Source organism: Tympanuchus pallidicinctus, unplaced genomic scaffold, assembly GCF_026119805.1.
Source record: "Tympanuchus pallidicinctus isolate F22 unplaced genomic scaffold, pur_lepc_1.0 scaffold17, whole genome shotgun sequence".
Classification (NCBI taxonomy): Eukaryota; Metazoa; Chordata; class Aves; order Galliformes; family Phasianidae; genus Tympanuchus; species Tympanuchus pallidicinctus.
This window is the reverse complement of record NW_026294690.1, coordinates 12,920,144-12,945,108: the sequence shown is the minus strand read 5'-3', so window position 1 is coordinate 12,945,108 and position 24,965 is coordinate 12,920,144. Positions and strand designations below refer to the sequence as shown.

The following is a 24,965-nucleotide window of genomic DNA, read 5'->3' as shown; positions in this document are numbered from 1 at the left end:
GGTGGTGTGACGTCTGCTATCAGGAAGTCAGAGAACCACAGGAGGTCCGCAGGAGAAAATATGACTCCCTTTCTTTCATTTCTACTAATAGAAATCTTAGTGGCTGAGTGGAAGAGTCGTGGTTTCTTTTCGGAACACTGTTCAGGCCACTTACATCTTGCATTTGAGAGCTGACTGGCAGAGCGCACAGAGAAGCCGATATTTATCCCTGCAGTGCTTACTGGCAATTACAGTGTGTGTAGGGCTGGGTTTTCTTCTGCATCCCTTCCTCCCACATACCATTCCCATCCATTGCCTAGGGTTAGCCAGGGGCTACGCTCTGCCCAGCAACCTATAGAAGAAAATTTCCCATGTATATTTGGTAGAGGTGGGAGCATGCCCGTGCTTGGGACTGTGCAGCACGCAGCACTGTGCCTGATGGAGCATCTTGTACACCGGGTACCACTGCATCCGTGGGCCCCAGTGCAGGGGGAGGATTCAAGTTAGGAGGCATCTTTCTGTTTAACAAAGGCTGCTTTCCTCTGTCAAAACCGAGAAAGTGTTGATTTGATTTTCTTTATAAAAAGAAGTTACTTCACTTTTTAGACAGGGGAAAGAAAAAAAAAAAGAGAGAGAGAGAAGTTGGGTAGTTTGATTTTCTCCGGAATGAGGTTGGCTGTCAGTCAGAATATGCCACCCAGCACCGAAGGTCGAGCGGGGAGTTGATTTCATGTGGCTATCAATCTCCTGTATTAGCAGCAGACAGTGATGGAGCTGAGGTGGGCTGTCTGTTTGCATCGCGTTTGTGTAAGGTCAGGCGGCGAGACAACAGTCGCTCGCAGTCAGCGGGGAGGTGCGGGGCGCTCGGATGCCGGGGACAGCCCGGAGCTCGGGGCTGACAGGATGACAGGCGGCAGTGCGGGCGCGGTGCCTCGCCTGTCCGGCACCGCCGTGCCCGGGCGGAGCGGGTGGCATTGCACCTCCAGCTTCGGGCTGACCCCGCCGCCGCGGCAGGTGACGCGGTCACAATGCGATTTTGGGGCTGGTTTGGAGCCGTGGTGCTTTAGATAGGGCTTCTTTTTTTTTTTTTTTTTTTTGCCTCCCTTTGGGCTCCTGTAGCTTATTCAGAGCCATGAAAGCCCGACATAATCTCTCCAAAAGAAGGCTGCAAATCACTGCTATTTGCATGACAGTCCCCTTGGTTTATCTGTCAATTTCTTCCTTTTTGGAATAAAAAACCTGTGATTAAATGTAAATCGCTTGTCCTGAGTTTCACCTCCTGCAGATACCTGTGTGTACTGTGCACAGGCTGTCGGAAAGGCAGGAGCCAGAGGCAGGAAAGCCCTCACTGCCGAATACTCGGGCATTTTCTGGTCCCTCCTTACTTACTACACAGCCGAATTGAAGGCTTTTCACTGCTGTGGCCATCAGCGATTTCATAGCAGGGTCTTGCCCACCAGGTACCGCTGATGCCTTTGTGAAATTCTGCTGTTATGTGAGGCTTTATGATTTCTGATGTCTATGCATGCATGAAATGCAAGGAACACGTAGCATCACTCGGACACCGACAGCACAGACTGTGTGGTTACTGATGTCTGTGTGCTCCTGGGACCATTAAGGCTATCATTTTCCATTACCAACAGTCCTCCAGAAAGTAGCATAAGCAATGGACTGGCGTGGTTTAAAGAAAGCAGAGTTCCATGTCTAACTTTCTTTGTAGATGCTCAGATTGGCACCAAAAAGGACGCTTTGTGTCCTCTTGCTAGTCTGAGTCTTTTACAAACTGATTGTGTGTGTGCTGTGTGTTAGCAGACGTTGATCTTATCCAAATCAGGATGCTGGCCTGAATCTCCTGCAATCTGATAGCATCCTTCTTGGTGAGCTGTTCAGTGGCTTTTACCCAAAGCCCTGACACCCCCAAGCCTCCCTGCTAAGTTTCCTGGTATGTCAGTGACCCGTGCTTCCCTCTGTGATCTGTGTTTTAGAGCATAAAACCAGAAATAACATTATTGTCACAGACCTTGGATGATCAAAAAGTCTGCGTAACACTTTCATACATTCTTCCTTTGTTTTCTAATTACGTATCTGGCTACCCCATATAAAGGCAAGATTTCCATACCACGACTTTAAAAATAAAAACCAAACCAACGAAACAGCGCGTTTTGGTCCTGGGAGAGAAGTGCTAAATACATCAACACATCGCTGCGCTCAGATGAGCAGCCCTGCCTGCAGACCTCACAGGGCATAACACCGTAACCCCTCGTTAGGTGCCGGCTCCGTGTCGCGCCAGCCCGCGATGACACGGCGTGTGCGACGGCCGTCTGTCGGATGCAATCCAGCATCGCCCGCGACCGGCAGACACACGGCCGGGGCTGACGTGATGCTTTGCAATAGGTGTGGGATGGCAGTGCTCAGAAGCCATTCGGTTCAGCCGCGCGGCGTCAGGGGTGTGGATGGCACATGGGAAGCGATGAGCCGTGACTTGGCGCTGGCGTGGAAGGGAGCGGGAGCACGAGGAAGGCGGGCTGGGAGGACGGAGCGGCTCGCACCTGCGGCGGCATGGAGGGAAGGAGAGCGGGTGGCAGAATGAGCCAAACAAAGGGCTTTCAGCTGGTGTGAATTCCCAGGAGAAATTGGGCCAAACTGGTGTTGACTGAATAAGCTTTTTCGAGGGGTGTAACCAGGTGGGATCTTTCAGGTCGGCTTTGCTAGGGGTGATGTAAGAAGGCAGGACCTCAGCTGTGGTCCCGCATCCCGACGTGGCCCAGCACCGGTTCCCCCTGTGAGCTCCTGCCAGGCAGCCTCCCAAAGCCATCCTGACACGTGCTGTCCAAGGCGCTAATCATCCGTGTTTACTGCATGGCTCATATGTGCTGCACCTGGCAAGCAGCAAGGGAGCTGAAGGCAGCACGTGTTTTATATTTGAGTTGTTACTTAAAAAATCAAATTATTTGCATCAGTTTTTGACATTGTTTTTTTTTCGCTGGCTGTGAATGCCAGGGCTCACAGTGCGTGCAAAGATCTGTTTGCTACGTGTAAGCAATATTTTCCCCAGTAGAAAAAGTGTAGACAAGTTAAACATAAAAGGTGTAAAAGATGATCTGTCTTTCCATTCGTGAGCCTCCATGGTATTTTGTACAGGCTTATGTCAAAGAGATTAACCCACTGGAGCTATACTGTATATTTATAATTGCATACAAATGCATGCTATTGCTTCATATATTAGTCTTTGTTAAAAATCATTTTGATATATTTGTTTTAGCAGCATAACTAGCCCGGGGGGCACTGGGTATAATTAGAAAAGGGCATGGGGGGAGGCGGGGCTAGAAGAATAAAGCAGTGGCCTTAGGATCACAGGTCCTAATTATAATTTATAATTAACCCTGGAATTTGCACAAACCGTCCAAGCTAAACAAGGACTATCGTTTTCGCTGTTTAAATTGCAGCCCCTTTTTTTAATTTCACCACCTGCTTTGTTGGTGTTGTTATTTTCGTGGTTTATAACTTAAAAACAATGAGGAATAGGGAAAGCAGCATTTAAAACTTTTCGTGTGAAATATTTACATTGGGAATTGACTAGTTTTGAGCCAAGATAATGAATCTGCAGCAGAAGGAGTGATTCGAAACTTGTTTACTTATAATTAAAAATTTCCTTATTTATTTTTCTTGCCTTTTTTGCCCTTCTGCTTCCCTTTCTGCCCACAACTTATGGCACACACCTTGAGTATCCGTGAGCTTAGAGAATCAGATGAACTGGTGTCCCCATTTAGATGGTGATGTTTGTTCTGTTTGCAGACCTGACCCCATAGGTTCAGACTCATTTTGTCATATGTGGCTCTGCACAAATCATGTACGTACAGAACTATTCTTCACCACTTTGCTTTTTTCTCATTGCCCATCCCTGCTTAGCTCGCTGTTACAAGGATGCGGTTTAAGATTGTGTGAGTGCATTCGTTTCCTCTGGCTGTGTTTTAGCCAGCCTTGCTGCAGAAATGCTGCTTGCTGGAGGAGTCGGTGCTTCTGCCCATCAGATAAGATATCAAATGTAAAGGTTGAGCTGGAGATCACTGTTAAAAATGAAATCACCAATAAGCATCAGGAACAAGTTGGTAAGACCTGAACTTCTCCTGTGGATTTTTTTCAGCCCCATCAGCCACGTAATGGAATTGTCTAGAGCACAGAAGTGAATTTTAAATGCTAGGCTACGTACCCTTTGTGTTCTTGCAAAGGGAAAATAAATATGTTCCCTCAAAAAGATAGCATTTTCAAAGTATATTTGACTTGCATATTTAATTAGGTTTTAAAATTATCCAGCTAATAAATTAAGTGCAAGGCTTTCGGTGGTGTTTTTCCAGTTCTATGTATATCCTGCATTTGTCACTAATTAATGAGTTCCTAATGCTTCAGCTTCTGAGAAGATGAGCAACAAGATTAACATAACTAGTAAATCCGAAGACGTGCAGCTGGGTGATAGTATTTGAAATTTGACAAAAACATGGGAAGTATTATTATTTGTGACATGGCTCAAGATGGGGGATTGTGAGGAAAGCAAAGATGACAGAACTGGTGCTAACCACTGTGACAACAACTTGAAAAGCAGCCGACATGACATCTTTCCTATCATGCTGCCGAAAATGTCAACTTTGTGAAGGACAGTGAGAAAATGGTTTGCCGAAAATTTGAAAGGTAGATTCGAGAGATGCTCATCATGTCAGATGCAATATAGTCCACAGCTGGGTGAGAAAGGGAGTCCTTGCAGTGGTGATGGCTCTCTCCTGGCAGGCCCTTCCAGACATCCGCGCTGCTCCAAAAATGGCTACGGCTGACCTGTAGCTTGTCTCAAGTTTGCTGGAGCATGATCCAGGGGAGCGGCACGCTGCTTGTGTGTGGGTCCTGTGTGGGGCCTCCAGTGGGATGGACTCTCTTTCCTCGTGCCACATGCTTGGCTGCTGGCCATGGGCTGTGGGGGCCAAGGGGCACCATAGCTGAAGGCAGGGCTGTTTGCTCCTGGTCTTTGTTCTCCAAAGCCCGCCATGCCTCCTCACGTGGGTCTGGTGCTGTGAAAGCAGGCCGCGGACGGTGGTGGCACATCAGGTGTTTGCACTGTTCCTTACGTGCTTGTTTCTGATGAAACACGGGCCCTTCACATGCAGTGAGGGTATGAGTATTGTGGGAGGGCTGCGGCCCGCCTGCACGGTCAGACATGTGCTGACCCTGCCTCGACCAGCACCAGCAGCAGGATGCCCAGGCACTGCTGTGGTTCTCACATTACTCCGCTTTGCTTCCAGTTCAATCCCTTCAGTATGTCTTTTAGGGCTAATGGTGGTCTTAAAAGCAGCCCTTCCTCAGATAAGCACTGTCTGCTGGGGCAGCAGACCTCACCTAGACCCACCCAGGTGCCCTGGTGATAAGTCTCCCTGTTGGAAGCTGTTGACCCAGCAAAGGGTAACATAACTTTCAGACTGTTTCCAGTCCATCAGCAAATCGCTGCCAGCGTGGGTGGCTTTCACTGCCTCGTTTGTCAGCGCTGACACAATTAACCCAGTGACACCGCCGGTTGTCGCGGGTACAGGAGTGCCAAAAGTCAGACGAGGGATTCAGCCCTGCCCTTCATGTACAGCGTGTATCACAGCCTGCCCCGAGTCATTTGCTTGGGAGCAAACCAGGCACTGCGAGGTGCACAGCACAACAAAAGGCAGGGGTATCTCTGTCAGAGTATCAACTGATTGATGGAATTTGGGAAGAAAAATATATTGAGCATCTTCAGACATTAATTTCTGCTCAATGTCTAATTTTTTTTATTATTTTTTTCCCCTCGTGGCTTGCTCATTTCTTCAAAATAACTATTCCTAATTAGGTACTAATGAGACCAGATCCATGCTTCCAAAAATGTTTATGAAATGCGTTCCCTAGATGAGACATTTTATCCAAGTTTTAGCCTAAATCTTTTTCCCTTTTTTTTTTCCTTAATGCACAACTGAATTTGGCAAATAATCAAATAACAATTTCTGATGAAATTCTGTTTGAATTTAAGTACAAGCCCTGATACTCAAGTGTTTTTTCTCTTTCCGCGTTTTGAATTTTATTTAACACAATGCTTTAAGAATATGCAGTCAACATCATATAAGGCTTGCTGGTTACTCTCCTGAAATGTTTTAATTGTGTTCACTTGTACTGGAATATCAGAGTTTGTACTTGTAATGCTGAGAACTTTCTAAATATGGGGTCAAGGAGAAGAGATGGTACAGATTTTATTGCTTTTCATTTTTACAGGGTTTTATTTTTGTGTTGTGTATTTTTTTATTTTAAGTTTAGGGCCTTTGATTCTTTAAGAGGAAAATAAAGCCAACCAATTAACCCCTGACAGGAGGTTCATTAGAAGCTTTGTAATCCCTTGCCAAGTCTTTTGTATAGCCGAACCAGTCTAGTACTGAGGATTTATGCAGCTTAAGCCGAACACTGGAGGAGGCCTTTAAGTAAGAACATTTGTTCAATTTTAAGACGCCTTACATTACCTAAAGAGCGCCTGTGCCAGCGGAGTTGCCCAGGAGTACACAGATCTGCAGATTTTGCTCATCAGGGCTGGGAAGCGGTGCTGCCGATTGTCTGGCGCACCGAGCCCTTTGGTGATGGATTAGGCTCCTCTGCCCGCGCTGCTCCACCGTGCGATTTGCCATCTGGGTGCAGGGAAAAGGAGGGCATGGCTGCTCACAGCTGGGTCTGTGGCAGGAGGACGGGAGCATGGGGACACGCGTCCCAGCCTGGGAGAGCCGTAGCAGTGCTCGTTGCACACTGTGCTCGGTGACGGATGGATGAGGAGCGCCCGAGGCAGACCCAGTGCCTGAGGTCTTACAATGCAGTCCTGTGCACGCAGCAAATGCCAGGGTGTAGCAAATTCTCCCTGAAATTCTGTGATAAAACCTGTTCGTTGTTATCACTCAGGTAAAAGATACTTACCGCTTTTTAGGTACATTTCGGCAGAATATATTGAAGACGGTTGACTTCAAGAAATTATTGTAATAAGGTGATTCAGTGACACAGAATTTTACATTCTGTTCGTATAGAAGCTTGTTGTCAATATTCCTAATGCTGTGAATTATGTTAAATTAACGGCTGAATTTTTCTGCAGAAATTAAGTCCGCGTTTTGCCAGCAATGAGCCCAATCCCGCTGTGAAAGCTGGCGTTGCGCTCCTTGTTGTATACCTATGTGTAAGAAAGGATTCTGGTTTTTCGTGTATTTTTCAGGCTTTTTTGTCACAGAAAAAAAATACGGGAGGGTAGGGGGAGGGGGTGTCCATATACAGATTATCATTCTGAGAGGGGGGTATTTTTGCTTTCTTGCTCTCTGATACCTTTGCGGTTGTGCTGCTGTGACTGCTGCGTCTCAGCTTGCTCTGTCCTGGGTCTAATGGCTGGTGACATCTGTGTCCCAACCTGCAGCATGTGCTTTGCTGCGCAGATGATTTCCTGGGGTTGTGAGGTGGAGTCTGAGTCATTCATGGCATTTCTCCTTCAGGCCGGATGGGATAGGAACGGTAACCGTGGATGAGAAAGAGCGATTTGAAGAGATCAAGGAGCGGCTGCGTGTGCTTCTGGAGAATCAGATCACGCACTTTAGGTAAAGGCAGAGACTAGAGGTTGAATGGGAGAGAACTGATTTCCTCCAAATTCCCTCCTTTAATCAGGAAAGCCAAAAGGCAGGTTTTGAATGCCTGCAGGAATCTTGCATAAGCAGCACAGACCTGAGCAGGGCAGTGACGCTTGCACTGCAGCGTGTTTCTATCTGGAGAGTGCCTTGAAAGAAATAACCTTTAAAAGGGTATTTCAAACCGTCTTGCTTCTGTAAGCAGAGTAATGCTGATTTTTTTCTCAAATTTAACCCCTATTGTCTTATTTCTGTTCTCAGTTATTAGCCATTTATATTTACTAGCATACAGAAGAGCAGGGCTTTCTTCAGGGATGTCGATATTACAGAAACGACAGATCCTACCCTCCTTAAAAAGGATAAGATGCCCCTATAGCACACCAGCTTCATTCTGTTGCACATGCGGGTGGGTGACATGGGTTGGCACACAGGGTCTGTGCCAGAGCCCCTTGAACCTGGGTCTCCCTCTGGAAATAGCTGGAGCTTTGTTTTATTTTCACAAGGAGATGATGGTTAACTCTTCCTTAGGAGGCCTAAAAACTCCCCAGGTAGCACCAAGATTTAATAAACTAAAACTAGCTGACCTTCCCCACTGTCCCTAATTCTGTCTTGCTTTCTTCCATCTGCACCATGAGCCCTTTCTGAAAATTACTCAGTGGAAGGAACACTAAGATCAGGACCAGAGAATTGCTTGAACATATGTGGGAAAGCATATTCATAGCACTGGAAATGTTGATTGACACACCTGGTCTGATGTTAACATGCTGTGATTTTTCTAGGTATTGCTTTCCATTTGGCCGTCCAGAAGGTGCGCTAAAAGCCACTCTATCGCTGCTGGAAAGGGTAAGCATAAAAATGACAAAGAGTAGTTAAAATTACTTGCATTCGTAAATCTTTCCATCCAGTAGAGCTTAAGGAACTGTTGTTTTGCAGAGGATGTCTAATTCTGGTAGTTGATATTGAAATACTAGATGGGACTGTTGATTTCTCCTGCTTCAGCTTGGAGGTCAGGTGCAGCATGGCCCTTACCACCAGTGCAGGTGATACCTGTGCCTGCATAAGGACTAGCTCTCTCTGATGAGCATTCATGCTGCAGACCCTTACAAGCAATGCCTTGTTGTTAACCTGTGCAGCCAAGCCCAGACATGAGCCCAAATCATCAGAAGTGCAAACTTTATCCAGCCTTGGGGAAGCTGGGATAAATCTTAATGTCTTGCCCTAGGAAATGGGAAGATTTTGGAGCGTGACATATGATATGGATAGAGACAGGGAATGCTAGGGAAAGGGTAGGTCCCACATCTCAGTCTGGCCAAGGTGACCCTGTCGTGGGTTCTGCCTATTGTGTGCTTACCCCGAAAGCCACGCAGCACTGGGGCAGAAACAGATGTGTTTGTTGGGCTTGGAGAAAAAACAGTTATGTGTGCCTGATGCCACAACAAATCACATTTTCTTGTGTCAAGGTTCTGATGAAAGACATAGTTACTCCAGTCCCTCAAGAGGAGGTAAAAACAGTCATCCGTAAATGCTTGGAGCAAGCAGCTCTAGTCAATTATACTCGACTATCAGAGTATGCCAAAATTGAAGGTAAGGCTCTTTCTTTGTGAAATTACAATTTTGTTATATTTCTAGGTGGCAACTGTGGCTGGGAGCTATTTGAAAGAAACTCATTTGCTATTTATTCACTTGTCAATAAAACTGATGTGATTATGAATCATTTTTGTGATGTTTGCTTTTGAAGCAGTTAAGAGTGAAAACTGTGTAAAACATTTCTTTTTTTTTCTGGAAAAAAAAGAGGGGGAGCAGTTAAAAGGAACTGTAGCTTTTTTTTTTTTTAATACCTTTAGTGCATTTGGCCAGTGGTGTATCATTCAGACTCACATAGTGGTTTAAAGAACAAATTGAGAAATACTTGGGTTGTCATCTTTGCAGCTGAAGGTATAGTGCAGCTAATTGTTTGTGACAGTGGAGTTCAGGAAGCAAATGAAAAATAAGAAGCTGAAAAGCTGTTTAATCTGTGCTTAATCATTTGTAGCCGATTTAAAATGTCTTTTTCTGGGAGTGTTTCCTTGTCTTTGCACTGTGCATAGCAGTCATTGATCAGTTGGTCCTGTGCTTGCATCAGATTTCTTTCTTGTCACTCTAAATCCGGCATAGCTGATATTATTGACCTTTTAAGTTATGGGAGAATAATAACCAGTGACCAGAGACACATGTAGCCATCAAAAAGACATTTTAAAGCTTGCTGGAGGACACGTGTCAGCTGAAGCTCTCTGATCCAGGAGTTCTTTACGTGTTGATCAGTTTATGTTGCTACCTTTGTGGGCTGCTGTTCCCAACTTGAAACTCCTACCCAACTGTATCCGAGTTTGCAAGTGCTTAAACCCGTATGTTCCAGATGAATGGTATGTTCTGCTCTAGACTTTGGGTTTCTGTTATGTGTGATGTGAAGCTTTCCTACAGCTGAGATTATCACTGTATGCCTCTGGGACAATATTGAGAGGAGGAAAAAAACGGCTCCCTCTGATCTTTTCTTATTTCTTGTTTACGTGGAAAATTGGGTTGTTGTATGACAAATTGTCCAGGTTCTGTACATGACATGTCCTCTCTTTTTCCATCTTTTTTTTTCTGTCTAACGATGCGAATTGTGTACCAGTGGTAATGAATTCATTGTTATGCATCCAGTGAGAAACACTTAAGAATTGGGCACTAAAAGGATGTTTATCAACTCTTGACTTGGTAATGAGTGACTAAAATAGAGAAGGAATGAAGGTTCCATAAGCACTGCATTATCAGGCAATTTATCAAAGTACTCAACTTCACAGGATATTTTAATTGGTGTATTCTGTAAAATGCAATGTTTAAATATGTTTGAGAGGCTGGAGAAGGACTGAGAATCAAAAGCAGCTTTTCTGTTGATGGATGCTTCTACCCAGTGCTGGCTCCCTTAGGTTCTCTGTGTAAATATCACTAACTCGTTGGTAAGATTTGCTCTCTTCTTTCAGATAAATCTATGCAAAAACAAACTTTATGATCTGTAAGTAAAAATGCATTCATTTCCAAAGTAGAACAGTTAGTGTGTACTTTTCCTTTTGTGCCTCAATTCTTCTTGGTTGTGTTAATTACCTGCCCTCTTTTTTGCACTGTGACTTTTAGGTCTGGGAATACTTTGAAGCAACGCATTTTTTTTCCAGCTACCTTTTCAGGGAAATAGTTCATTCCACACTACCTGCTCTCTTCTGCTTTTCTCCTCCTTTATCCGTGATTGGCCACAGCCACTTTTTTATCCTGTTTCTATAAAAGTGGTTGTAACACCAATTTCAAAGCATGCTGGGCTTGTTAGTTCAAACAACCCAACATCCACCAGCTGCATGCATCAGGTTTTCTCTCATGAGCATAGTCCACTGTGTGTTCCAATAGTTGCTTAGAAGAGCAAAGAACAAATTTGCCTCGGTGAGGTGCATCTCTGGATGCTGCACATGGTTTTGAAATCTTGCTTTCGAATGCTGACGTTTGAATAGCCACGTCTTGACAAGAGTTTTGTCAGAGGTGGAAAACAGAATCAGTGGCAGCAGTGCTCAAGGCTATGTTTATGAAGAAATACCTGTGAAAGCCTTAGATACTGAAGGCTGAAATCCTTAGTATCTCGGAGCCTTAAACCAGTGAAAATCTATTTCCCTCTATTCATGACGTTTTGATCATATTCTTGCAAACAATTCTGAACAAACCTCTAGAGTCATGGTCACAACCTATCTTGTGACTCATGGGCATGCTGAATGGTTAATCCAGTAGATCTCCAATTTAACCCTTTTTTTTTCCTTTTTTTTTTTTTTTCCTTTTATCCTGTATGTATCCCAAAATACTCTGCGGCTATTTTCCTTTTAACCTGATATGAAGTTTTCCTCTGACCTATAACCTTATAACCTCTTTACCTCTGACCTAAGCCTCTTGCATGCCCAAATCCTCTTTTATAGGGAAAAAGAGAGAAATGTATGAGCATCCTGTCTTCTGCTTGGCCTCTCAAGTGATGGATTTAACCATTCGTGAGTACCTACCACCCTCCTCTCCATGCTGTCCTCACTCTCTCTGTTCTCATTACCTCGAGAAAGTCCAGATCCAAACAAACTCACTCTCCTTGCTTCAAGTCTTTTAGCATTGGCTTGTCTGTTGCTTCTGTCTGTGAACCCAGTGTGAGAAGTCCAGTCACTTTTTATCAGCCTACAACAGGTTAGACGATTTAGCCATTTGTTTGTGATAAACTCAGACTGTTTGTAAGTTTTTTCAGTTACTCTTTATGTCTGTGACCTGAATGCATTTTTACTTTGCTTCCATGTAACCCCAATTTGTAAAGTGCTTGTCACTGGTACACAATCAAAGGGCAGCAGCTACACCGGGGAGAAACGAGCTAGCAGTCAGGTAAAGGACGTGGGGAAAAGCCGTCCCTTCTCCCGCGTACACGATCTGTAATGAAGCCTGCGTATGAGATCATGTGAGGCTGTCCTTCCTGCGTGCATCAGCTCTTACATGTCTCCTGGCCGTTCTCTCAAGCGGAAGCGCTGTACTTGCTCTCCTCCTGGATTTTTGGGTTGCTTCTCTCCGCTGAGCTCTGGAGGGGACACAGGTGCTGCTCGGAGAGCCCCTGTACATCAGCAGAGCTCGTGCTCTCCTATTTCCTATTGGTACAGCTTTCTCTTTCACCTCCGTGAAAGGAGATTCTTTTGGTAACACCACGTTGCTGGGCGGGGGGCGAGACGGGGCAACTTACCTTATTTTCAAATGTCATATATCACGCATTACTGGGGGGCTGTGCGGACCACTTGCTCATTAATCCTGCCTATCTGTTCTTGTTTCTCTCTTTTCTCTCCTTGTTGCTTTCTCTCTTTCATATAGAGAATCAAAAGGATGCAGGTGAACAATTGTATATGCATTATAAATTGCTAGGACTGTTAAGTTATATTTATTTTGTTTTTCATAGCTCCTTAAGATATGTACTCCTTCAGGCTGAAAATGGAGATGCATTGATACTTAAGGAGTTAATTTGTGCTGTCTACATAACCTCTTTTGTCTCCATCCTTAGAATAGAGTGTAGATTAGAAGTACCTTATAGCAATAGAGTTTCTTCTTAAGAGACAGTTTTAATGGACAACCTAGCCTTTGTAAAAGGAAAGTATCTTATTTTCCTAAAGAACTGCAACTCATTTTTGGTGCAGAAACGTTGGTGAGCTGGCCATTAACTTACCACACCCAGCAGGCACATTTCTGATGAAACTAACGTTCATTTTTGGTTTTCATAACTTCTGTTTTATGCCCTACTGGGAGAATTGGTTTGATTTTTGGTTTGGTTTGGTTTTTTTGTTTTGTTTTGTTTTGTTTTCAATTTTATCGTTAATGTGTAACAAATGATCCGATCAGACAGAAGTCTTGTTTGTCTCTTGTTTATAACCTGTGGTGACATGTGGTGAGGCAAAGGTTCAGCACAAACCAAAGTGCCTGAAGTGCCTGTCTCTTCAGAAGGGGTTTTGGAGGTCTGTAGCCCCCTGTTCTTGTTTCTGTTGTACGCCACAGTCCTGGTTTGAAAGTCCTTAAAACCTGAATTGTTCTTCCCTTTTTGTGAGTAGATTGTTGTGTTATGTGAGGGGAGGAAAAAAAGGATTGGTTGGATTCCAGCTGTTACCAAAGGGAAATTGCTTTTAAAAGGCCACGCGAGGGGCTGGGTTTGTTCTGCCCCAGCTTCCCCAGACCCCTGCAGTCAAATTTGACTCTGGATCTAGAGCATGACGCTAATATCAATTTGGATAAATGAGTATTTGGGAAATGAAGATTAATTCTTCTCTGCAACTACAAGAGGTACAGGTCCAGAAGTTGCAGATACAACCATTGCAAGCACAGCTGTTTCCAGTGGCTGCAGTGGGCTGTTGTGTGCTAGGCACAATTCTTGCACTGGGCATCTCTCTTGCTGGCTAAGGCTTGTCACACGTGTCAGGGTTAGGAATTGAAAAGGGCATGTCTAGGCCCAGTTTGTTTAAAAATACAACTGCTTCTCAAAGCTCAGAGTGAGTAAAGGGACACGGTAGGATGTGGCTGCCCTGCTCTGTACCCACAATTCTCCCAGTGTCTTAAATGAAAAAGTTTTGGGCAGTGTCAGCAGGATTCAACTTGAAATCAGTTCCTCGGATAAAGTGGAGTCAAAAGTGAGTAGGTTTTGACCTGATTTTTTATTTGTTTTGCCGAAAGCAAGGATGAAAAATAAGATAATGAAAGCAACTTAAACACACAGATGTTATCTTTCATTCTCCTTTCACGTGAAAAAAATTGTAATCTTCCCCACCTAGAAGTATGGATTTAAAACAGAACACTAAACAGAACTATAAACCATTAATTAAAGATTAGTGGGTTGTTTTAATTACTGATCAGACAAAACTAACAACTTTATAATAAGTGTTTGGTCTGCATATTCATGTCCGTTGGGAATCCATTTTTCTTTTGGAAAAAAATGACTTCTCCCTTCCATAAGCACAGGAACTGAGGAGTGCACTGCACTGCATTGGAGTTCATAGGCAGTGAGGGATCCCATTTCCATGAATGCCACTTCACCCTGCTGGAGCTGAATGCAGGCAGCCTTAGAGCTGGTGCCAGCCATAGTGACAGTTGTCAGCTTGACCATTTGTTGTGTTTAGTGTAAGACTTAGGTTTTTAGGTTTTTACCACTTCTCTTATAGTGACTTGGTTTTGGCCTCTGTAAAAGAAAGTCCTGTGGTACCTTTGGGGATGAAAAGCATCATTCGTGTTTCCTATTTCTGAATCTCAGCCTGGGGAGTTCCATGTATCTGCAATATTTAGCAAGTGTGCTGGAACTGTAGGGGTTGACCTGCCTGTTTGTTAAGCTAACCTGGGATAAGAGGAGGTGCCATGGGATTTATCAGCTCATCCATCACTCAGCAGTCACCCCAGCAGCTGTGATAATGCACGAAGCTCAACAAGAAAACCACATGAAATTTCCCAAATAAATATGGATGCGAAAGGTAGGAAAATGTTAGTCTTTGAGGCAGGGATGGAGACTGAAGTTATTAATAGATTGTACATTTTACTTCTGATGTAGCCCAGACATAACTGCAACCTGCATTTGTCTGCTTACTAAACTGCTGCTTTGTTTGGTTCCTGGAGGTGGCATTCAGTTGGGTTTAACAGAGAGCTGTTAGGCAAATTGCTAGCTTTTCTCTCTTGCCCTTTATAAAACATGTTTGGAGCAGCATCAGAGTTGTTACTAGAGCTTCAGGGGTCGCGGTGATCTGCTCTGCGGCATTCTTTCTACAAGGTTCTTACCAACTGCAGAGCAACTTGCTGCCTGAGGCATGAGATAGAGTTCAGATGTGCAAGAACTCATCACCAAGCTGAATAATTACCAGAAAGTCAGGAGGTTCTCATTTCAGTATGTTGAATTTTGAGAGCTGAGTCTCCTTCTAAGTTGAAAAAACCTTTTTGATGAATTTTTCTTAATTGCGCATCTTGGTTTAAGAGAAAAAAGTTATCATCACTGAAGTCCTTTTCAGGCACCCATGAATCATTTCATGAGGATAATAAAGGCTGTTTCGCCTTCTCCTTGGGCTGTGTCCATTATTCTTTATCGTTATCTTGAGAACAGCAACTCTATCATTGCCACGATTGGCTCACAAATGGATGCACACAATACTTACACAGCAAAGCCTTTGGCAGGGCTCATATTTTTAATTATTACAGGGAAATCACAGAGTTGGTAGCTGTGCTTGTGAGAAATATGGAAAGCCAACGCTAGTGCTTGCTTGTTGAGGTTTAATTCTCAGCGTTGTGGTTGTGTTAGCCCTTCCATCTCACAAAGACCACAGTGCTGAGTGAGAAATGCATAGTTGGAATATATTGTGGTCTGCATACAATGAATTTTATGGAACACGCATTCCCAAAGTAGCACTGATTTTATAATACAACTGTTATGCTCACTGCAAGCTAAAGCACAGCATACAACCCCAAAACTCTTACTTGCCAAGTAACTCAGGTTTCTGCAAGTGTTGTATTTGCAAGTATCAGGCAGAGGTGTAAAATGCAGTCTCATGTGCAAATTTGTCCAGGAGAGTGCTTTAGAGAAGCCCTTTGCCAGGCTGTTAGAGAGGAATAAGCTTCTCCTGCCTTTAATCTTAGTGACCGATGCATTCAGATCTCACCAGCAGCTCTTGCTGCTTCCTCCTCATCCTTCTCTGCTCCTGACTTTTCCCTGGGGCAGAAAACACTTGCACAAGTCAGGCCAATTTGACACTGCGGGGGCTGGATGTCATTGAGGGCTGAAATGTTCACCACTGAGGCCCATGGTAGCACCTCTCTCTTTCAGCATGAGTGTTTTGGTGGTTGGTGGCACAGAGGTGGGCTCACTTTTAGGGGCAATTTCGGGTCATGGTACACAGAGATGCGATGGGGCGTGGAGTTCCTGGAGGCCAGCGGCAAAATCTCCTTTCCAAGCATTACCTGTTCTGCCCAGCAGCCATCAGTGAGTAATCAAATTGATTCCTTGCTTATGTTTCAAATTAGGCTGGAAGTCATTAGCCCAGTGCCCAAAGAACAGTTATTTTTGTCACCTGAGGCTGAGAGGTATTATTTCTGGGGACAGAACCAGCCTGGGTAAACGCTGATCATAGATCAGGGTGACTCCATTGATAAGCAAATAGATTTGCTTATTTGCTATCAGAAAACAACCAAAAAACCAAAAAACAAAACAAAAAAACACCCCAAAACCAGAAGCTTGAATCTATGAGTCTGAATTAAATCACTGCATATCTAAAAAGACTAAAAGTGTGTGTGTGCATGTGTGCACTGTATGTGTGTTCGTGTACGTGTGTACCTCTGTGTATGGAGAGAAGGAACAAACCTAACTTGTACTCTTTAAGTAATGGCTTACTCAGATATTCTTTATTCTGCTCTGATAAGTGTTGTAATTCTGTGAGATTTAAAAGCAATCAGAAATCTACTTTGCACAAGCCAACCCGTTTTTTTTTTCCCCGCTGGAAAATGCAATCAAAATGGCAAGGACTTTTGGCAATAGAATGTCCAGATAAATATGCCAGATTCTTTGCAAATGGAATTATTAAAAATAGTCACTGTGCTGCTAAAAACTGTTATTAAATGTAATAGAAACTATTGTGTTAATATATTCACAGTACATAATTTATTCTCTGAGTGCATGTAAAAGGAAAGGCTATTTTCTTTGAATTTTTCCTATGCTGATATTGTAAACTATATGACAGATGGGTCAAGTCCTGATTGCAGTATTCTAACATTTGGAATAGCAAGTAACATATTTGATAGAGCTGGCAAGTTTTTATATATGATTCAACCCAGAATATAAAAGCCACTAGAATTCCAAGTTGAAAATAATTAAATGAGCTGGAAACGATCAGGAACCACACATTTTTAAGTGACAGATTTTTTTACATGTTTAAATTGCACAAGAATATTTTATAGCTCCCTTTAACCAACAGTGACGTTTAATTCTAAAATGTGTAATTGATATTTACAAAGCAATTAATTCCTGCGGCTCGTTATTCTATTGCTAAATGTACCTAAGCACGGGGGCACTGGCTTCAAGCGGTCGTTTTCGGTCACCTTCTGTGAATGGCAGTTTTAGCTCTGTTTCCAAACGGAGGTTTCCCACTGGCCACATGAAGTGCAGTCCCACACTTGCGCTGGGTGCTTGGCTTTCTGATTGCGCAGTGCCGTAGGATGTTAGAATCTGCTGACTCCTCGAATTTTTGTTGTCAAACGGTGTCATTCCCGTGTAACTCCTCAAGCACCAAGAAGCAAAACCCAGCGGCTTTTTCCATGTGTATTTGATCATTTCTGCTTTTGTTCCTTTCGAAGTTTCCATCCTTTTGTCACTGTTATGACGTCATTGTCTCTTTACTTTTGGCGTCCCTCCGTCACGCACCAGCAGCCCGTCCATCCAAGCCTAAGCCACCGGCTGGGCCGCCGGCATCTCCTCAAACGCAGACTAACATGATAAATCATATGCTCAAAGGCATGGCCAAACAGACGCCAAGTACTGTAATAGTCTTCCTTCCATTTATTCAGTGGTTTTCTAGCCTGGCAGTTGCTTGTTTAGCCTTAGCAAGCTAGTTGTCATGTGCAGCTTTATAAACCACCTAGCGCGATGTGGTAGGTTTGTAGAGATTTAGAGGTAGCATTTATTTCAAAATGTCCACATTTTTTTTGTCTAGCAATGTCTGACATATGCAACATTTTCAAATATCAACGTCAGCACAAAATAACATTGTTGTTGCATAACATTTTGCATGAAAACTATAAATATGTATGAGCTTTACATGATGTTGGATGAAATGTTTGATAAGTATATCGTATATGTTTCATGTAACTGTCAGTGCTCCAGCTATCTTAGCGGAATATTCTGATGTATAGTAACTTAACCAGGGAAATATTTAAAATAAGAAGAAAAAAAATTAAGATTGACATCTGCTGGCTGCCAAAGTTGTATAAGCATCAATATTTTCTTTAAAGACAGCATCTCTGAGCAGTTGTTCTTATTAACACTTTTGTCTTTTAGTTGTATTTGAGAGCAGATCAGTGTTGCAAATGAGAGTGGGTCTGATGCTGCTCTGATCGATGGAAAAGCTTCCCCTTGGCTTCGAAGGTGCAGAAGCAACCAGAGGGACATTTCTTTGGGATCTCTTTGCTTAAAAGGAAGTTTTCTTGTAACCAGTGAGGTGTTGGGTTGCATAGGAAGAGGGACAATGAGTTAAGCACTAGTTGTCCAATTTCAGTGTTTGCCCAATGGGATATTTCAAGGACAACCTGGGAGCGTTATTGATTCCAGTGCTACAAGAGATGAAAGGGAAACCAGAGAGGAAACCCTAAGGCCCCTGTGCATGGTATCCATCAGCAAAAGTGTAGCATTAATTTGCCTTGATGCATCCCTCAGCTGAGCTGAGCACCTGCAATGCCAGATCTCTGCTGGCCTGGCTGCTGGGCTCCTCTGACAGCAGCACCATGTGCCTCTTCACAGCCCCTTCTGAGAAATGTTCCTCTCCTCTTCATGGGAGATTTTTTCCCTTAAGAATAAATCCAGTGAAGACTGGGAGCAGGTGAGATGTTAAAATGGAGATTTGAGTCCTCAAAGCTTGCCAGGCCTTCAGCAAGTTGGGGTTTGTGTTCTGGGGCTCTTCAGAGCACAGTGAGACATCTGTGTGCAACCACGAGTTGCTGTTCTGTCAGCAAAGAAAACCTAAGCACTTAGGTGTGTGCAAACAGCTGATGCATGCAGGAATATGGAGCGAGGTGCTCAACTGTCTTTCACTTAGGCATAACCCAAGCTGCTGGCTTAGTGTTGGACATCCCAAGGTGAATGCCTTGCTGGTGGAGGAGCTATAATTCATGCACCTCTAGCATTTGGCTTTGTTGCTCTCATTCAGGCTATTGTATGCTGCTCGTGGCAGCACACTGATTTTATGGCCCTTTGGGATTTTTTTGGTACTTCATCTGCTTATGAAGTCTCCAGGTTTAATATCACAGAGACCAAAATGTTCATAGGTGAATAGGTATGGGCTGGCTGATGTAGCTCCTGAAGCATAATACTGCTCCTTGCCCAGTCTACTAAGCAGAGCTGGGTTTGCAGCCCATCATTAGCAGGAGAAACACCTCTGCAGGGACCCACTGCAGCACAGGCACGTCCCCAGGGAGCAGTGGTCCTGCCCTTCTTCTCCTTAGAGCTGGGAGTGGTGGTGAACCACCGTATCAGGTCACAGAAGCCCCGTTGATTGCACTCAGCCAGCTCTGTGGAAGCTGTTGTTCAACATTTATTTTCACTATTTTATTTTTCCTGTTATTCCCGTTGAAATACTCTAAGTTGAAAAACTTGAATGTTCCAGATTGTTAGCACCTCAGATTTGTAGTACATTAATACCAGTTACCTGGAAGAATATGATTTGAGTGTTTTTAAAAATCTTTTTAGAGAATGCTGCAAAAGAACTCAATAGATCTAAAGCACAAGCTCCAGGATTTAAACTCCTTGGTTTGTTTGCAGGGTTTTTGCTGTAAATTTGCATCTTCTCCCATATAAATCTTACGTATGAACGCCTGGTGGGCGTTACCACTTTCCACTCCCCCCAGCATGTGTAACTTCTCGACCTTTGTGGAGTTAAATCCTGGAGCAAGCCAGACCTGCAGCTTTTGCTTTCAGTAGCAGGTGACATTTAAATTGCTCGAGTTTAACGATTTGTTAAAAGTATGGAGAGATTTGTTTCAATTGATCATAAAAGTATGTTAAGTCATACAGACACGATCTGCAATGCATCATCTACTCTGTAGGATACATATTGTTCATATATTAGTGGCCAGATGCTGTCTTTAGGGAATGTAATGTTCTTATTTGAGCTAATAAAGTGCCACTGCCTCACCATAAAGCAAAACAACTCTGACTATATTGTGAAATTTGGAGCTGGAGCACTGTATTTTCATAGTATAATAACGAATGTGGCTTTCTGGTTTGCACAGTACTAATTATACAAGCATTTAACATATGCATGAAAAGATCTTTAAAGCTGTAGAGTATTATGGGATTTTTTAAACCTCTAAAATTACTTGCTTTACATCGAGCTTTTCACTCTGCCTGCCTTTTAACTCGACTTCTTGTACTACAGAAAATGTAGGCCGGTTAGTCACACCAGCTAAAAAGTTAGAAGACACAATACGTCTGGCAGAATTGGTAATTGAAGTCCTCCAACAAAACGAAGAGCACCACGCAGAGGTGAGCAGCGGTGCCCTGTGTCCTGCAGCTCTCGAGCAGGGTCCGGTCGGTTGCTGGTGGCTTTGCGTGCTTATGGGATGTCTCCTGAACAGGTGCTGGGTTATCTTTTCTAGAGGGCAGCCATGGGGATGAAGTGTGATGGAGGCACATGGGACAGGTCAGGAAGACTGCTTTTCCATAGGGCAGGGAGGGCCAAAGGGGGAATTGATTACATTCTGCTGTCTGCTACATCAGTCCGCAGCACCAGCAAGAGCCACGTATGTTCACCACCAGCTCCGTACTAGAGCAAGCCCATCCTCTTAACTCTTCAGAGTGCTTTAATGGAAATATTCATGTTTTAAAAACACTGAAACCATGTCAGGGGCAAATAGATGTTAGAGAACACTGAAGCTCGACCCTGGAAGCACTGAGCCCCGCGACAGCTGGCAGTGCTGCCAGGACAGTGCCACCTCGCAGGGACTGCCCCAGGCAGCGGCGTTGCCCACCCATGTAAGTATCTGCAGGATCGAGCCCTGTGTTGGCTGTAAATCTGGTGCTCTTGGCTAAGTATTGGAAAGTTGATCATTCTGAATATCAGAGCGAGCAGTTACTGTGTATGACTGTAGGAATTGTTACACTCATTCACTCTTTTCTCTTTTCCTTCCCATTTTTGTATATACTCACTATATTTTGCGTTAAGAGCGTTTGATAAATAATTTCACAGTCACCTAAAAATCATTCCGGTGTATATTAAATTTGCAGTATAACTTAACTTATTGATAATACACAACAATCCACGACACCCAACTAATGCCTGCTTGCATATTTAAATTTCCTCCCTGTTTTTCTACTGTTCATTCAATCTTGGATGATCCTGTCAGGGGAAAGAGGTATGTGACTAAACCGAATGACACGAGTCACTCCTGTCATATTTCGTGCATGCCCTCTCAGTGCCATGTTTCCTACTGGGATTTTACCTGGTTTGCCCTCGCTTCCGTAACTTTGACCAAAGAATGTACCAGCAACTCCCAGTCGGCTGCTTGTGGAGCTGGTAGCCTTACACAGAGGGTCAGTGTGGCGTAGCAGTCCAGTCCATGCATGTAGCAATGGGTATATTTTACGAGCGCTGCAGTTACATCCCAACACAACCCTACCCGCCTGGAATCTCTCCTCAGCCTGTTGTTACCTCTGTTGTTTTGCATTCACCTGATCTATAGTACACTGTGGTGGAGGTGGATTGAGTTCTACACAAGTGACTAGAATGGTAGTGTTCTTCCTCTGGTTTTGTCTGTATGTGCCTTGTACTGGATATACAGTATTTATATGTAGAGAGAGAATATACGTGGTGAAGAGCGAAATGAACCTCGCTTTTGCAAAAGCAGGGGTTGCCTGAGAGCTCTGCACTTACACACGAGCTGCAGGAGCTTGCCCAAGGATGATGAGTGCTTTATTCCACTCATCACCAACTTAGGCTGTGTGTGCAACCAGCCTGGAAAGAGCTGATTTTAAAGCACCAGTTGTTGGGAAAATAGTGGACTTTTGCAGCAGGCAGCTAGAGGGCCCGTGGTGTTCAGCCAGCTATGCTGCTCTGATCCTCACGTGGAGGAAGATTCAGAGCTGTTCTTCAATGTCTTTTGTGTCACAAGGCTTTGATTAGAGACAGAAGGTTAATGCCAACATGGGTAGGAGGCATCCTGGCCCCTTGTTCTGAATGGTGACCTGGAGGAGTGACATTTATCTCTGTCCAGAAGCCCAGCACTCTGTCGGTACGTTATTGAATCCCTGTCCCAAGGGTTTTTGTGGCATTTCAGTAGTGTTCAGGCAGTGGGCCAGCTCTCTGCACACTTGGAATTGCACCCAAAGGAACAGAGAGACGAGAGCCTGGCTGATTTATCACACCATCTTTATTATGTGTTACAGCCCCATTATCCTGCTCCTCTCAGTGAGAAGCGCTGAGATATTGCATGTTTTTTCAAATTATTCCAGATGAGAGGTTTTTTTCCATCTTGTCCTTCTGCCTGGAGGTGAGAAGGTTCAACCTGCAATGTGATACTCCTTGGTCTGCTTTGGATGTTTAGCAGAATTAAATGGCATCACTTGCTGAAGGAATGCCTTCTTCTCTGAAAATCATGATTTTTTTCCGTTACAATACACCCCTTTTTTTCCAAACATGGACATCCAGGCAGACATGCTAGTGAGAACCCAGAAAGCAAAACTCAGAGCATGGAATATGTTCAAAAGCCATTAGTCTGAAAGTGTTGTGTCTTATCAGTGGGGTTAGTCCTACCCATCAGAAAGAAGCACAGACAAAAATGCAAAAGAGACAGTGGTGCCTTGGTCCTAGGTGAGAGCAGGAGGTCTCTGTCATTGCAATATCTCTCTCACCAGATATCTTCCAGCTCCATTTTTGTCTCCCTGGATGACTGATGGCACATGCCAGAGGCCGTGGTCTTCATGTATTTCTGAACTCATGTTCTCTCTCTATGTATACATATGTGTATATGTATATATGTATTTTAACCCTTTGAGGTCATACATATATACATGTGTATCCATGTGTAAAACATACAATATTAGGTGTGTTTGGCTAGAAAGAACACTTTTTTTTTTTTTTGCCTTTACATTCAAGTAAAGCAGGTAAGTAGATGGTAAATACAGAAAATGTTACCATCTTGAAGGAGCTCTTCAAAGTGTGGTGGTTTTTCTCCCACTGCAGGAGGGTCTGTCCTCTGAGAATAGGGAGGAGGAGGTTGGGGAACCTGACATGAGTTAGAGACATGTGGAGATAAAATCTGACTCAACAGAAGGGAAATGGTGACTGATTTGGGCATTATTTCCCCCCTACACCCCCAAACAATGTGCTTTTCTTCCTCATTCTTTTAAAATAGCTTTTTTTTTTTCTTGTTCTTTGTGGAAGCAGGTTTTATTGCAGGACTCTGCAGCAATTATGTCGGAGTTGTTGCAGAAGATGCTCTTTCACTTCCCCTCTCTTCCACCCCCAGGACCTTACTTGCCACTGGCCTTTGGCTACTCTTCATCATAGTAGACATTGGGCTGCCCAAACATCGCAGGGATGGAGTTGCTTCACAGCACGGTTCATCTCTTCCATGCCCACACCATAGGGCTGGCCCAGTACTAAAATTAGCTTGGGGTTCATTTGTTTTTTTTAGCTATTTTACATCTGAGATGTGCTCTGGGTGTATAATGCCCCATGTCACATCCAACCTATGCATGTCTTATCACCAGTTTATATCAACTCATGGAATAATAGCAGAGTGATATCTGTCTGCTTTGTATTTTGAGGGACCAAAGGAATGGAAATAGTCCCAAAGACCTCCTGACAGCATCACTGCCTGGTGAGAAGTCAGTCCAAAATAGGAACTGTTATAGGGGTCTATGGCAGTGACCTGGTTTGGGGGTATGAGTCCCTCCCTGTGGCCAAGAGAACCCACAGCTGGACTTGTTCTCTGTGTCTCTCTAGAACAGCAGTAACCAAAAGCATTCTGCTTCAGTTAATCAAAACAGAACCCTAAGAAAACTAAAAAGTCTATCGTGCTTATTCACATTTGCCAAAAGCTTCCATCCAGGAGGCAAAAAACCCCTCCCTGAACTCAGTTCCTCTGAACTGAATGCTTTATGCCCAGTCTTTTCTGTTCTATCTCTAGTCTTCCTCCTATGCTAGAGGTTTCTTTCTCTTGCAAAGTGCTGAAAGCCATTTCTCAGATTCTTTAAGTCACTGAGTAATTTTCTGCTGCTTAGAAATTATAGCACATGGTCCTAACGACAGCCCTTCTCATACTGCATGTTCCCAGCCAGAAGTGATTACTAAACACGCATGCATGCGTCTGGAACATTCACATCTGAGCCATGTATGATGTGAATGTCACGTCAGAGGGCCCGTCCAGTGAGTCTGAAGGACCCATGTGCATGAGAATGAGTTACTTCACTGATCTTTTTTGGTTTTCAAGATTAGATATGTATATTTTTTTTTCCTGCCTCTTTGAAAATACAGGCTTGTAGCCTTATTTATTTATTTTTTAAAATCTTGGCATGTTGATAATGGAGCTTTGTTTCCTGATAAGTAGCATTAATGAAGGTGGTAGTGTATTAAGATGACGTGTGTAGCTGGCCATGTAAAATGAACAGTGCTGTAGTAACTTCCACAGGTGATGCTTGAATCGCTTCCAAATAAGAGTGAGTGGGACTTAGGGCAGATTTTAATGTCTTAGGCAGTTTTTAAAGAGAAATAGAAGTAGTGAAGCCAAATAAAATTTAAACTGCTGAATAACAGCATAAAACCCACCCACAGTGAAGAAACTCCCTAATTTCTATCATTTAGAATACAAATCAGTTGTTTTCTGATGATTAGCATAACTAAAGATGAATTCAGCAATTTATTGTAAATTGAACAGACAGAACCTTCTCTGCCACGTTACACCTGCCTGCCTTTATGGTGGAGCCCTGAATAGATCTTCTGCAAGAGACCTTGGTATGAAAGCAGCAGTGCCTAATTCCCATGATTAGCACTGTGTGTGCAGGCTAGCACTGGAAAGCACTGTTCTCTTTACAATAAAGGTAGTTTC

At 43.7% G+C, this 24,965-nt stretch overlaps 1 protein-coding gene across 7 annotated transcripts in view; it reads left to right on the top strand.

Moving 5' to 3' along the window:
- CADPS (calcium dependent secretion activator) overlaps positions 1-24,965 on the top strand; it is a 174,355-nt gene that overhangs the window by 107,526 nt on the left and 41,864 nt on the right. For 2 of the 7 annotated variants that reach the window (XM_052678449.1, XM_052678445.1), the window contains exons 14-19: positions 7,497-7,598; positions 8,405-8,468; positions 9,086-9,209; positions 11,597-11,665; positions 12,513-12,530; positions 20,297-20,403. In XM_052678449.1, coding sequence (XP_052534409.1) covers positions 7,497-7,598; positions 8,405-8,468; positions 9,086-9,209; positions 11,597-11,665; positions 12,513-12,530; positions 20,297-20,403 — 484 coding nt within the window. The remainder of the gene's footprint in view (positions 1-7,496; positions 7,599-8,404; positions 8,469-9,085; positions 9,210-11,596; positions 11,666-12,512; positions 12,531-20,296; positions 20,404-24,965) is intronic. The other 5 variants (XM_052678450.1, XM_052678446.1, XM_052678451.1 and 2 more) reach the window with 3 other exon arrangements.